This window comes from Bufo gargarizans, chromosome 2, assembly GCF_014858855.1.
Source record: "Bufo gargarizans isolate SCDJY-AF-19 chromosome 2, ASM1485885v1, whole genome shotgun sequence".
Taxonomy (NCBI): domain Eukaryota; kingdom Metazoa; phylum Chordata; class Amphibia; order Anura; family Bufonidae; genus Bufo; species Bufo gargarizans.
This window is the reverse complement of record NC_058081.1, coordinates 487,795,330-487,810,549: the sequence shown is the minus strand read 5'-3', so window position 1 is coordinate 487,810,549 and position 15,220 is coordinate 487,795,330. Positions and strand designations below refer to the sequence as shown.

Here is a 15,220-nt window from a genome sequence, read left to right as displayed (position 1 = left end):
CACGGAATATAAAATCTGTTTATATGCGGACGACATCATTCTAACGTTGTCAAATCCCCAAACCTCTTTAATAACTGCCATCGATATCATAACCCGATTTGGAGACGTTTCGTCCTATAAACTGAATGCTTTTAAATCTCAGGCCCTCCCAATAAATATTCCGTCTGTACAGATAAAGAAGTTGAAGGGCACTCTCGACCTAGATTGGCAAAACAATCAAATTGATTATTTGGGAATAAAGCTTACAGCATCATTTAAGAAGTTATACGTAGCAAATTTTCTCCCATTACTAAAAATTTTGGAGAAGGGGCTCGACAATCTAACTAAATATGAGGTGTCCTGGGTAGGTCGTATCGCATCATTCCAGATGTTTATACTCCCAAAACTCCTGTATATATTTAGGACATTGCCTATTATCCCCCAAAATAGCTTCTTTCAAAAGTGCTCCAAATTGATTAATGCCTTAATCTGGAAAAGACATAAACCGAGAGTGGCAACTTCAATAATGCAGAGACCTAAACTTCGGGGGGGATTGGGCCTTCCGAATATCCATGAGTATTTTTTGGCCTCACAAGTATCACAGTTGAGGGAATGGTGGGTAGGTAATTATGCGAAACAGTGGGTACATATAGAAACAATACTATCACCCGGTAACAACTTAAAAACTCTTTTGGTCGCAGTCCTCCACCCGACATTTAATTGGCCACCCCTTCCGACGATAGTACACATGGCTCTGAAAAGTTGGGTCCGATTCATTGGACTGTGTACTTTGGAGTCTGGACCCTTTCCGCCCAGCGCCCCAGTAACTGTTCTTAACTTCCTTATTCCGAATATTTCAGTGTTGTCTTGGGCGCGGGCTGGACTGGATCTTCTCTCCAAATTATTTATTTCGGACACCCTCTGCTCCTTTGAACACCTCCATGAACAGTTCCTGATTCCACACACAGATTTTTATAAATATTTGTGTATTAGACATTTTTTTACAGCTAACTGTCCGTTCAATCTGGTGTGCAATCGGGAGGTGTTTAGTTTGTGGTCATTGGCTCCGCCACAGTGCACACGACTGCGGCCTTTATATATGATGATGAGGGATAAGGGATTTTTTGTTAAAACGACCCCGCTACTTACATGGGAAAGGGATTTGGGGTTGGTGTTCACAGATGAACAGTGGCGGGCAGCCTTTTCTTGCATAAAAAAAAACATTAGATGTGCTTTGCATTATGAATCCTTGATGAAGACCATACTAAGGTGGTACTATACACCAGATTGCCTGAGTCATATATTTCCAGACCTTTCGTGCTTATGTTGGCGGGGATGTGGCAATAGAGGTACTTTGTATCACATTTTGTGGTCTTGTCCGAGGCTGCAAGATATCTGGAGGGCTACATTCTCTCTTGCCTCGGATCTACTGGGTTCTCAGCTTCCGCCATCCCCCTCACTGGCCCTTCTATGGATTGACTTGGCTGAGATACCTTGCGAGGGGAGGGTGGTGTTGGGACACCTCTTTCTCTCAACCAAATTGGCCATAGTTAAAAACTGGAAATCACAGAACACCCCCTGCCTAATGGAGGTTATCCGAAGGCTAAATTCTACTTATATATATGAACGTGTGTTGGCGGGAGCTGGCGACGCGGCCGCGAGGTACGAGAGGGAATGGAGCATATGGAGAGCTTCGCCGCTCGCTGCACCATCCCCTGCTTGATATACTTAAACATAACTGATCTGTATAGCTAAGGTCTTGTATATGAGACCATATCTGATAAAACTATGCCTGTACAATGTATTCCGACAACTGCACTGTGTGTCTGTTTGTTTGTTTTATCCTTTGTTGTTGTTTTTTTTTTCCATGATCTATGTTTTGTCTATGATGTATTGTTAGTCATTTTTGTTGTTACATATTTTAATGTGGTATGCATATATCGGCTATTAATGTGGCTTCTATGTAGCCATTTATGTTTTCTGTCCTTTGTTTAATAACAACAATGTATGTCCTTTTCTTTTCTAAAATTAATAAAAAACTATTAAACCGAAAAATGTCAGCAGCAATGAAATACCACCAAATGAAAGCTCTATTAGTGAGAAGAAAAGGAGATAAAATTAATTTGGGTGGTAAGTTGCATGACCGAGCAATAAACCGCTAAAGTTGTGGAGTGCCGATTTGTAAAAAAGGGCCTGGTCACTAGGGGGGTATAAGCCTGTGGTCCTTAAGTGGTTAATAAAATAACAGAACCAAAATACATATTTGGAAAAGATTACCAATGTCAATACAGGGTCAGGTAAACCTAATAAAAATGGTTTTCCTCCCAAAAATACTCTACGTTTTACAAAATGCCCCATTGAGATTACTGCAGAATATTTTTAAGCTATTCGATAGCCTAATGGGGGATTTTATTTGGAAAGGCGCTATTCCTCGGATAAAGAAAGAAGTGCTTCAGCTCCCAGTGCGAGAGGGAGGACTAGCGGTTCTGAATTGGTTTTTCTATTATTTAATAACACAATATGGTCACATAAAAAGGTAGTTTAAATGGTTTAGTGGGTAGGCAGGAAGTAAATAGATTGGGGTAGAAAGAGGAATGGAATCACTTAGAGGTGTTGGAATCAGGTACATTGGGGAAAAATAATACAGGCAATAGAATACTAAATTCACTGGAGTATATATGGGTGGAAATGAAAAAAAATATTAGAGATCAAAGGGTTCTTGCACTATACACCTATTTGGAAAAACTTCAATTTAAAGGAACTGCAAACGATTAGGATTTATATAGACTGGGAAAAAAAGGGGATGAAATATTTAGACAAGATATTTGAGGAGGATAAGTTGAAAGACTTCAATACACTGGCCAGGGAGTTCGGGATCCCCCAAAAGGATAGGTATAAATACTTTCAGCTCAGGAATGCGTTGCGGATAGCGAAGCAGGAGGATAAGTACAGAAAGGAAAAATTTGATATGTTGTACAAATTTACTAACGGAGGGGAAAGAGGAGGAATAACCACAAGGAGATATAAGATTTTGATGGAGGGAAAGAGCAAACGGATCATAATGCTTGCCGGGAAAAAATGGGAGAGAGAATTAGAATTGTTTACGGAAGAGAAATGGAAAGATGCCCTCAGAAGTTATGCTAGGGTCTCGGATAGGGGCTCATATAAGATCTCACAGTTTTTTATAGTTCATAGATTACATAGATCCCCGTGGATGTTGAACAGAATGGGTGTGAGAGCTTCAGATAAGTGCCCAAAATGTAGGGGAGAGAGAGCAGACTTAATACACAGTTTCTGGAGATGCCCCAGACTGTTCAGATATTGGACAGAAATAGCAGAGACTATATTTCTATTCATGAAGGTCCAAATATCTGAAGATCCAGTAACTTGTATATTAGGGGCAACCGGACATCTGAAGTTAAATAAAAAGATAAGATTGGTCCTGAGTAAAGTAGTATTTCAAGCTAGACTCCTCATACTTAGGAAATGGGTAAAGGAAGACCCCCCGACAGCGGGTCAGTGGAGAAAAGCAATCGATAATCTGATTAAAGAAGAGCGGGTGATGGAGGGCCATAGTAAAAAAATCACAAAATCTTGACGAAATATTTCTTTTTCTTTTTTTTTTCTTATTCTTTCTTTCCCCCCTCCCCTAAGGGTGGTGGGTGGGTATTAAATAAAGGGGATTGGTAAGGGAAAAAAAACACGTAATTTCAATTATTAATTGTTAATCTGCATTTTTTCTACTGTTAAAGTTGATGTGTTTCGTGTACAAATGTATATGTTCTTATGAAACTGAAATAAAAAGATATATAATAAATAAAAAAAGCTATCAAATAGCCTAAAAATATTCTGCGGTAATCTCAATGGGGCATTTTGTAGAACATAGAGTATTTTTGGGAGAAAATTCCTGAGCTAATTAGATTTACCTGACCCTGTATTGACAGCGGCAATCTTTTCCAAATATGCATTTTGGTTCTAAGTTCTTTTATTACGGGAAGTACATTTAGCTTTTCATATTCTTCTATATTTCCGGAGATTTGTATACCTAAATATTTAAAACTCTCGTGTTTTTCAAGCACATGCACCCTTGAATATCCCTGTGATTGCACGTCTCCTAATATCATCATATGGGTTTTCCCCCAATTAATATTTAAACCAGAAAAAAAGAAACGTATCTATTACTCTATTAACCGCCTCCGGACCGCCTAACGCAGATTCGCGGTCCGGAGGCGGCAGGGCTGCCTTGTGTAATGAAGAACTGCTCGCGGTGAAATGGAGAGACAAGCGTGACGTTTACATGCTCTCCTCCATTCACGCAGACACGACAATACAAATTGAGCGAGCAACCCGTGTCATTGAAAAGCCCCTCTCAGTCCACGACTATAACCTTCACATGGGAGGGGTGGACTTCAATGACCAGATGTTGTCTCCGTATTTAGTTTCCCGCAGAACCAGACGCTGGTATAAGAAGGTGTCTGTATATTTGATTCAATTGGCTCTGTATAATAGTTTTGTTCTCTACAGTAAGGCTGGGAGAACACGATCCTTCCTCAAATTTCAGGAAGAGATCATCGAGAACCTCCTGTACCCAGGAGGTTCCGTGGCCCCATCCACCAGTGTAGTTAACCGTCTACACGAGCGACATTTCCCCAATGTCGTTGCCGGTACCTCAACCCAACCGTCACCCCGAAAAAGATGTTGTGTCTGTAGCAGGAGTGGAATAAGGCGTGACACCCGCTATTTCTGTCCTGACTGCCCTGACCACCCTGCCCTATGCTTTCCGGAAGTACCACACACAGGTACACCTAGCATAGGAATCACATCTCACCAGGACAGGCACACAGGGCTATTAGGGCCCATTCACACAGAGCTGCTGCAAACGTCTCCTTTCACCTGGGACAAAGTGCATAACACACTTCGCCACATCTTTGGGCGATTTGCGCTTTGCACATTGTCCCATGGGGAAGGAGAAGTTTGTTCTTTAAAGGTAAAAAAAATAATAAAAAAATCACCAGTAAGCAAAAAGTTTAATGTTCAGTTCAAAAAGTTAAAGTTTATATGTTCTGTTCCAAAGTTAATAAAATTATTGCGTTGCGGCCTGTTTTTTTCTTTTTTTACCTCCCAGGTGGACCAACCGATCGACTAGCTGCAGCACTGATGTGCATTCTGACAGAAGCATTGCGCTGCTGTCAGATTACACACAAGTCGGTGTATGCGGCGCTGCAAGACGAGATTTCTCCTCTGCAGTAAAAGATACGTTTGCCGAGGCATATGAGCTGAGGAGGAGGCGGTGTTCCTATGCTTTGGCAAACACTTTGTATATAAAAAAAATAATAAAAAAATCCCGGCAATGATTTATTCATCCACATCGATTGATGTGAATGGAGAAATCTGGTTTGCCAGGGCATACGAGCTAAGTGGGTATGGATGTTGGGCGGAGCTCCTATGTCCTGGCAGACGCCTTTCCCCTCCTTTTTTTTTTTGGCAGAGATTTTTTCATCCACATTGATCGATGCGAATAAAGAAATCTGTGCCGTTCATTTTTTTCTTTCAGCCCAGAGGCTGAACGGAAAAAAAAAATCTCATTACCTGTATGCTCAATATAAGGAGAATAGCAGAAACTCCTAATGCTGGCCATACATGTAATGATTGCGGAGACCCTCAAATGCCAGGGCAGTACAAACACCCCACAACTGACCCCATTTTGGAAAGAAGACACCCCAAGGTATTTGCTGAGGGGCATATTGAGTCCATGAAAGATTGAAATTTTTGTCCCAAGTTAGCGGAAGGTGAGACTTTGTGAGAAAAAACTAAAACATCAATTTCTGCTAACTTATGCCAAAAAAAAAATAATTATATGAACTCGCCAGGCCCCTCATTGAATACCTTGGGGTGTCTTCTTTCCAAAGTGGGGTCACATGTGGGGTATTTATACTGCCCTGGCTTTTTAGGGGCCCTAAAGCGTGAGAAGAAGTCTGGGATCCAAATGTCTAAAAATGCCCTCCTAAAAGGAATTTGGGCACCTTTGCGCATCTAGGCTGCAAAAAAGTGTCACACATGTGGTATCGGCGTACTCAGGAGAAGTTGGGGAATGTGTTTTGGGGTGTCATTTTACATATACCCATGCTAGGTGAGATAAATATCTTGGTCAAATGCCAACTTTGTATAAAAAAATGGGAAAAGTTGTCATTTGCCAAGATATTTCTCTCACCCAGCATGGGTATATGTAAAATGACACCCCAAAACACATTCCCCAACTTCTCCTGAGTACGGCGATACCAGATGTGTGACACTTTATTGCAGCCTAGGTGGGCAAAGGGGCACACATTTCAAAGAGCACCTTTCGGATTTCACCGGTCATTTTTTACTCCTTTTGATTGCAAACTACTTCTCACGCATATGGGCCCCTAAAATGCCAGGGCAGTATAACTACCCCACAAGTGACCCCATTTTGGAAAGAAGACACCCCAAGGTATTCCGTGAGGGGCATGGTGAGTTCCTAGAATTTTTTATTTTTTGTCGCAAGTTAGTGGAATATGAGACTTTGTAAGGAAAAAATAAATAAATAAATAAATCATCATTTTCTGCTAACTTGTGACAAAAAATAAAAAAATATATGAACTGGCCATGCCCCTCATGGAATACCTTCGGGTGTTTTCTTTCCAAAATGGGATCACTTGTGGCGTAGTTATACTGCCCTGGCAATTTAGAGGCCCATATGTGTGAGAAGTAGTTTGCAATCAAAATCTGTAAAAAATGACCGGTGAAATCCGAAAGGTGCTCTTTGGAATGTGTGCCCCTTTGCCCACCTAGGCTGCAATAAAGTGTCACACATCTGGTATTGCCGTACTCAGGAGAAGTTGGGAAATGTGTTTTGGGGTGTCATTTTACATATACCCATGCTGGGTGAGATAAATATCTTGGTCAAATGCCAACTTTGTATAAAAAAATGGGAAAAGTTGTCATTTGCCAAGATATTTCTCTCACCCAGCATGGGTATATGTAAAATGACACCCCAAAACACATTCCCCAACTTTTCCTGAGTACGGCGATACCAGATGTGTGACACTTTTTTGCAGCCTAGGTGGGCAAAGGGACCCACATTCCAAAGTGCACCTTTCGGATTTCACCGGTCATTTTTTACAGATTTTGATTGCAAACTACTTTGCACGCATATGGGCCCCTAAAATGCCAACGCAGTAGAACTACCCCACAAGTGACCACATTTTGGAAAGAAGACACCCCAAGGTATTTTGTGATGGGCATAGTGAGTTCATGGAAGTTTTTATTTTTTGTTACAAGTTAGTGGAATATGAGACTTTGTAAGAAAAAAAAAAATCATAAATTTCCGTTAACTTGTGACAAAAAATAAAAAGTTCTATGAACTCACTATGCCCATCAGCGAATACCTTATGGTGTCTACTTTCCGAAATGGGGTCATTTGTGGGGGGTTTCTACTGTCTGGGCATTGTAGAACCTCAGGAAACATGACAGGTGCTCAGAAAGTCAGAGCTGCTTCAAAAAGCGGAAATTCACATTTTTGTACCATAGTTTGTAAACGCTATAACTTTTACCCAAACCATTTTTTTTATCAAAGACATGTAGAACAATAAATTTAGCGAAAAATGTATATATGGATGTCGTTTTTTTTGCAAAATTTTACAGCTGAAAGTGAAAAATGTCATTTTTTTGCAAAAAAATCGTTAAATTTTGATTAATAACAAAAAAAGTAAAAATGTCAGCAGCAATGAAATACCACCAAATGATAGCTCTATTAGTGAGAAGAAAAGGAGTTAAAATTCATTTGGGTGGTAAGTTGCATGACCGAGCAATAAACGGTGAAAATAGTGTAGTGCAGAAGTGTAAAAAGTGGCCTGGTCATTAAGGGGGTTTCAGCTAGCGGGGTTGAAGTGGTTAAACTGATCCCCAGTGTTGTGCATAAATAACAAAATATCATCCGCATACATTAATCATTTTTCATCTCCTTCCGCATATTGAAAGACTTTAAACTCCCTATAATTTCTTATTATACTTGCCAAGGGCTCAATCGCAATATCAAATAGTAGTGGGGAAAGAAGGCATCCCTGCCTAGTGCCCCAATAAAGGGCAAGAGGCAGGGACAAGCTCCCATTCACCATCACTCTAGCCCTTGGGTTGGAATATATAAGCTGAACCCATCTTATAAATCCCTCCCCTATACCAACCCTTTTCAATACTGCCCATAAATACTCCCATTCAATACAATCAAATGCCTTTTGAGCATCCAATAAGAGTACAGCTTTCTCACTTGTTTCTAATCTATTGGCTTCAATATTAAGGAACAACCTTCTTATATTTGACTATATCGTTCTACCGGGTATAAAACCAGTCTGATCTTCGTGGATTACAACTTTAATCACCTTAGAAAGCCTATCTGCCAAGACCTTTGCCAAAATTTTAACGTTCCTATTTGACAAGGATATTGGTCTATATGACCCGAGGTCTAATTGTTCTTTACCCTTTTTTCGAATTAATGTGATAATTGCCTCTTTCATAGAATCTGGTAAATCCCCTATTTTTTGAGCCTCATTCAGTGTTGTTTTTAGTTCTGGTATTAGCACCTGGGAGAAAGTTTTGTATATTTCAAAGGGAAGGCCATCGCACCCTGGTGTTTTTTCAGGTTTCACCTTACCCAAAACCTAGTTTATTTCTACCGTCAATATTTATTTTTCTAAATATTCCTTTTGAGCCTGAGATATCTCTCTGAAAGCAATTTGGTCTAAATATAGATCCAAGTCTTGTTTTGCATATTGTACCCTAGACTTATATAGTTCCTAGAAATATTCCACAAACACTTTTTTTTAATTCCTTCAGGTGAACTAATTGTTTCATCCATTTTATGTCTAATCACCCCTATCCAGGATTTCCCTCTTTGATTTTTTACTATACTTGCTAAAATTTTACTGACCTTTTCTCCCTCTGAGGCCAACCGGATCCCTATTATTCGCCTGAAAAAAGATTTTTTATTCTTCCATTATACTCTCTTTATCTGGAATCAATGATAGCCAGTGAGAGTTAAACTTGAACAATGGCAAAATATTCTTTCTATTCAGATCCAGTTCCATTACCACAGCACTATGATCTGATAAAGCCATAGTCAAATACTTTATCTTAATCCTATTTTGGGACATTAGATTTTTATTTCCCAAGGCCATATCTATTCTTGACCAGGTTTGATGTGATTTAGAATAGCAGGAATACATGGTTTCTTCAATCCAATAAAAATTCCTGGGCTAGTTTAAGCAAATCTACATTTTGTGTTCTTCCCCCACTGCTAGACGTTCTATCCCTGAGTGGATCCATTACCACATTATAATCTCCTATCGCAATCATTGTACATTCTTGTCTATTCAACATAAATCTATGCAATTCATACAAGACATCTGGCTTATATGGTTGTGGAATATATATATTTGCGATTGCCATTTTTACCCCTTCTATATTACATTGTAAATAGAGGTACCTACCACAGTCATCGGCCTCATATGCAACACACTCAAATTTAATCTTATTATGTATCAAAATTGAGACCCCTCTAGAATAGGTAGTATATACTGAATGGTACCCTTCCACTATCCACCTCTTCTCCAACCACCTCAAAGATTTCTTGTCTAGGTGTGTCTCTTGGAAGAAGACGATGGCTGGCAAAAACCTCTTCATCCACTTAAGGATAGCGTATCTCTTTACTCTCTCTCATAAGCCTCTCACGCTCAACGAAAGAATCCTAACCATCTAGCAGAGAGGGAAGAAGACAGCAAAAATAAAATTAAAAAACAATACAAAACCATGTCCCATAAGTACCCCCCCCCCCCACCCTCTGCTAACCAGCAGTCGGGGCGACTTCATAACTTAGCATATTGGCTCATTTTCCCCTCCACCACCCCCCACCTCAGAGGCCCACCTTGTCCGCCCACTCGCTAACCTCTACAGGGGTCTGAAAAAATCCAGTCCTTCCATTATATTCCACCCTTAATTTTGCTGGAAAAAGTAAACTATAATTTAAGCCTGCCTCCCTAGTCTCTTTTTAGCAGTTATGAACTCTTTTCAACGGGCGTTGGTATTAGCTGAATAGTCTGGAAAGTGTGCTCTTTCAATAGCGAACAAAGGGAAGAGAGTGCCCTCCTTACAATTCTCCTTTATCCATCTCTCCATGAATTCAATACAGCTGCCCCCCTATGCCCGTTCTGGGATACCTACACATCTTATATTGGCTCTTCTTGATCTATCTTCTTGGTTTATTAATTTTTGTTCCATCTTGCCGTTCATCTGTTTTAAAAGTACAACCTCCTTCTCTAAGTTCTGAACAGAATGTTCCAAAACGGGGATCCTTTTTTCCATCTTATGTAATCATTGCCTTATTTTCTCCATCTCATCCCGTATTACACTGACATCAGTTTGCACTGCCCCGATCTGTGTCACTATATTACCCATTACGTTTTCCATCCTCGAGACAGTGCAAAATATGTCCTTCACCATTCTTACATCTATCTCTGTAAATAACGCCGAGGGTCCCCGCTCTCCCTTCCACCCGTAGACCAGTTCTCGTGCGTCAAACCCTGGGGCTCTACATCTGTAATTTTTTCTTTCTGTACAGAACTGGAACATGGCGAGTTCGGAACCAAAAATGTATTTAAACCCTGTTGTTTGGACCCGCTCTCTAACCCTGTTACTGATCTCCTACCACTGCCACCGGTAGGGCCACGCTGTTCCTCCTTTTTCTTAGGTGGCATTTTGAGCTCACTCTTCTCGCTCTTTCCCTTTTTCACTTTCCCTCCCTCTCCTTCCACGTTACAAAAATATGCTTATCGTAATTAGGAACCTTAAATCCCAAAATATAATACCACTAGAATTTGCAATATACTGACATATTATAGCAAACAATCAGTTAGACATAACCATACATTTGTTAGAGACAAAAGCTGTTAATATAAGGGAAGAAGGAAAGAAAAAAGAGAGGAAAAGAAAAAAGTCCAGCAACCAGGTTATAAACGTTTTCCTAGTATCCAGAGATAACATGTGAAATTAGTCCAAAAAAGACAATGTCCACCATTCCACAAAAAAATTAATAAGAAAATGAAAAAGTCACAAATTTGGCAAAACAGATGTCCGCTTTATACTTTAAATGTGAGGGTGAAGTTACATAGGAGTGGATTAGTCCCTGGTTAGTCTGGGAGAGTTTGGAGGTGTTAAAAAGGGGGTTAGTCCTGTAGAAAAACTTCTTCAGAGGGATAGGGTCAAAGTCCAGATAGAAGTAGCAATAGGGGTATAAATAAAACGGCTGCTGTACACTATAGTCGACAACCGAATGAATATCTTCACTCCCCCTTTTTTTTTTCCTTCCCTCTTTCCCTCCCTCCTCTTTCACTTGTTACTTTCTTTCTTCCATCAAAAGTGAGGACACTCAACCCCCAGATACAGGTATCACAAAGTTTTAGATGACAACTATCCTCTTCCACTCTCCACACTCCAACTTCCAGCCCCTCTATTTTGCTCCTTTCTTTCTTTTCTTTTTTCTTCTTCCCTCTTTCCCCTCACCCCCCCCCCCCTCACTCTTCTCCATCCTTCCTTTTTTCTTACTTTCTTCACCCTTTCTTGGATATCTCTAAGACTATCTGTTATAGAGTGGGGGGCATCAAAACAGTCATAAAGAACAGTGGGCTCACTCTGCACCAGGTTCACAATATAGTCGGCTTCAATTCAAGTTGCCCAGGGGAAGAGCGACAAACCGCCCTGCAAGCCTTAAACAGGTGCTGCAGTACCGGCGACTCCAGCTTCATTAGCTCATCTCCTCCTCTGGAATAGGTCCTCTCCGTTCCTCACCGCAGAATGGTGGATTCCTCACCGAAGGAAGCTCCGTCAGCGACTCACCAACCAGAAAGCGGCATCCCCATCAGGCTTCTCCCGGCAGCAGCAGACATAAGTCAGAACCCGGACATTGGCATCAGCGTCCCACACGGCGTCTCAAACAGGTGCATCAGGATAGCATCGGGTTAGCAGCAGCGAGCGGTCTGGGCAGCCAGCGAGCGGGGGGGGGGCGGAGCGTAGCGTCACACGTCAGACGCTCCCATGCTCCCCGTGCTCCTTTTGTTTATATATATACAGTGCAGACCAAAAGTTTGGACACACCTTCTCATTCAAAGAGTTTTCTTTATTTTAATGACTATGAAAATTGTAGATTCACACTGAAGGCATCAAAACTATGAATTAACACATGTGGAATTATATACATAACAAAAAAGTGTGAAACAACTGAAAATATGTCATATTCTAGGTTCTTCAAAGTAGCCACCTTTTGCTTTGATTACTGCTTTGCACACTCTTGGCATTCTCTTGATGAGCTTAAAGAGGTAGTCACCTGAAATGGTTTTCACTTCACAGGTGTGCCCTGTCAGGTTTAATAAGTGGGATTTATTGCCTTATAAATGGGGTTGGGACCATCAGTTGCATTGTGGAGAAGTCAGGTTGATACACAGCTGATAGTCCTACTGAATAGACTGTTAGAATTTGTATTATGGCAAGAAAAAAGCAGCTAAGTAAAGAAACAGAGTGGCCATCATTACTTTAAGAAATGAACATCAGTCAGTCCGAAAAATTGGGAAAACTTTGAAAGTGTCCCCAAGTGCAGTCATAAAAACCATCAAGCGCTACAAAGAAACTGGCTTACATGCGTACTGCCCCAGGAAAGAAAGACCAAGAGTCACCTCTGCTGCGGAGGATAAGTTCATCCGAATCACCAGCCTCAGAAATCGCAGGTTAACAGCAGCTCAGATTAGAGACCAGGTCAATGCCACACAGAGTTCTAGCAGCAGACACATCTCTAGAACAACTGTTAAGAGGAGACTGTGTGAATCAGGCCTTCATGGTAGAATATCTGTTAGGAAACCACTGCTAAGGACAGGCAACAAGCAGAAGAGACTTGTTTGGGCTAAAGAACACAAGGAATGGACATTAGACCAGTGGAAATCTGTGCTTTGGTCTGATGAGTCCAAATTTGAGATCTTTGGTTCCAACCACCATGTCTTTTTGTGACGCAGAAAAGGTGAACAGATAGACTCTACATGCCTGATTCCCACCGTGAAGCATGGAGGAGGAGGTGTGATGGTGTGGGGGTGCTTTGCTGGTGACACTATTGGGGATTTATTCAAAATTGAAGGCATACTGAACCAGCATGGCTACCACAGCATCTTGCAGCGGCATGCTATTCCATCCGGTTTGCGTTTAGTTGGACCATCATTTATTTTTCAACAGGACAATGACTCCAAACACACCTCCAGGCTGTGTAAGGGCTATTTGACCATGAAGGAGAGTGATGGGGTGCTGCTCCAGATGACCTGGCCTCCACAGTCACCGGACCTGAACCCAATCGAGATGGTTTGGGGTGAGCTGGACCGCAGAGTTAAGGCAAAAGGGCCAAGTGCTAAGCATCTCTGGGAACTCCTTCAAGACTGTTGGAAGACCATTTCAGGTGACTACCTCTTGAAGCTCATTAAGAGAATGCCAAGAGTTTGCAAAGCAGTAATCAAAGCAAAAAGTGGCTACTTTAAAGAACCTAGAATATGACATTTTTTCAGTTGTTTCACACTTTTTTGTTATGTATATAATTTCACATGTGTTAATTCATAGTTTTGATGCCTTCAGTGTGAATCTACATCATAGTCATGAAAATAAAGAAAACTCTTTGAATGAGAAAGTGTGTCCAAACTTTTGGTCTGTACTGTATATAGATGTATGTTCAAGCCATAAAGAGTACAATACAAGAATGGACCCAAAAATGTTCTCAACAGATGATAGCGTTAACTTTTTCTTTATCATTTCTTCATCTTCTAGGAGTTTTCTTCTATCTGAGCTCGGCTGTCAACCCCTTGATATACAACCTTCTCTCCAGGCGCTTTCGTTCTGCATTCCAAAACTTTCTACCACCTCTCTTCAAACATTGGACGCCAAAACTTCCTGTGCCAGTGCTTGTTCCCCAGAAGAGCACTTTGATCTTGGCCAATCGAAATCGCAAAGATTCAGCTGAAGAAGGAAGTCCTTCATTTCATCATCGAACCTCTGTTTGCAGCTCCCATCTTTCTACTGTTCTGTGACTGGACCATGGCCAACTGGGAAGGAGGTGGTTCTTACAGAGCATGGACATTGGATGTGTCAGTAATCAACAGGTTTCTGTCAGAGAGATGATCACTGGCAATAACCTTAGCCAGCTATAAATATTGAACGTCATGTCCCAAAACAATAGCTGATGCTATCATAAAGGCGGTAACTTAAAGGGGTTGTCTAGCTGATAAGTTTTTTCTATATACTTAGAGGGGCAAGAAAAAACACAAATAGGTTATACTCTCCTCCACTGATCCCTTGCTGTTCCCATTCAGATGCCCCCTGGGTTTCTTTTGGTTTCAACTTCTCAACATACAGGAAATGCTCACTCAGCCAGCAATTGACTAAGTGAGAATTCCCTGTGAGTTGAGAGGCATCAGGAAGCAAAGACCAGTGGGGAATAGTGGAGCCTGAGAATGAAGTGGAGAGTATTGGTAGAGGCGAGTATAAGTTATTTAGTATTTTTTTTTTATTAAGCCACCCTGAGCCAGACAACCCCTGCTTAATCATTTCATTGTTAAAGTGGATTAAAATGTGTTGCTCTAAGCATGCAGATCACCATAGGCAACTGGTGTTTTCTCATATTTTAAGCCTTGTGATAGTAATGCAAAAATGTGGCTTTAACATGTATCTTTTATATGACAGACTGGTATACTTTTATATAAGAAGTAATACATAGTTTTCAAAGAACTTCAGTGCCTTGTGAAAATATTCATCCCATTGGTGTTTTCTTGTTTTGTTGCATTAAAACCTGAAATTCAAATTCTGGGGGGATTTTTGGTGTTTCTACCATTTGATTTACAAATGTCTACCACTTTACAAGATATTTTTTGCTGTGACACAAATAATTAAGACAAAACACAGAGGAGAGAGTATAAGTATCCACTCTCTGAAAGTCAATACTTAGTGGAGCTACCTTCAGCTGTAATTAGAAACCTTAGGAGTATGTCTTTATTCTCCAGGCTAGATGGGTTACACTAGTTAGATGGGTTATAGGGTGGTTAATAGGGTGTACAGTCTTCAAGTCATACAACAGATTCTCAATAAGATTGAGGTCTAGGTTTTGACTAGGCCATACCAAGGCATTTAAATATTTCTCCTTAAACCC

At 40.8% G+C, this 15,220-nt stretch overlaps 1 protein-coding gene across 1 annotated transcript in view; it reads left to right on the top strand.

Annotated features, from left to right (window-relative positions):
* Positions 1-14,989, top strand: part of NMUR2 (neuromedin U receptor 2) — a 162,107-nt gene extending 147,118 nt beyond the window's left edge. Inside the window, exon 4 of the mRNA XM_044277460.1 lies at positions 13,846-14,989. Coding sequence (XP_044133395.1) covers positions 13,846-14,105 — 260 coding nt within the window. The 3' untranslated portion in view covers positions 14,106-14,989. The remainder of the gene's footprint in view (positions 1-13,845) is intronic.
* The last annotated feature ends 231 nt before the right edge of the window (positions 14,990-15,220 follow it).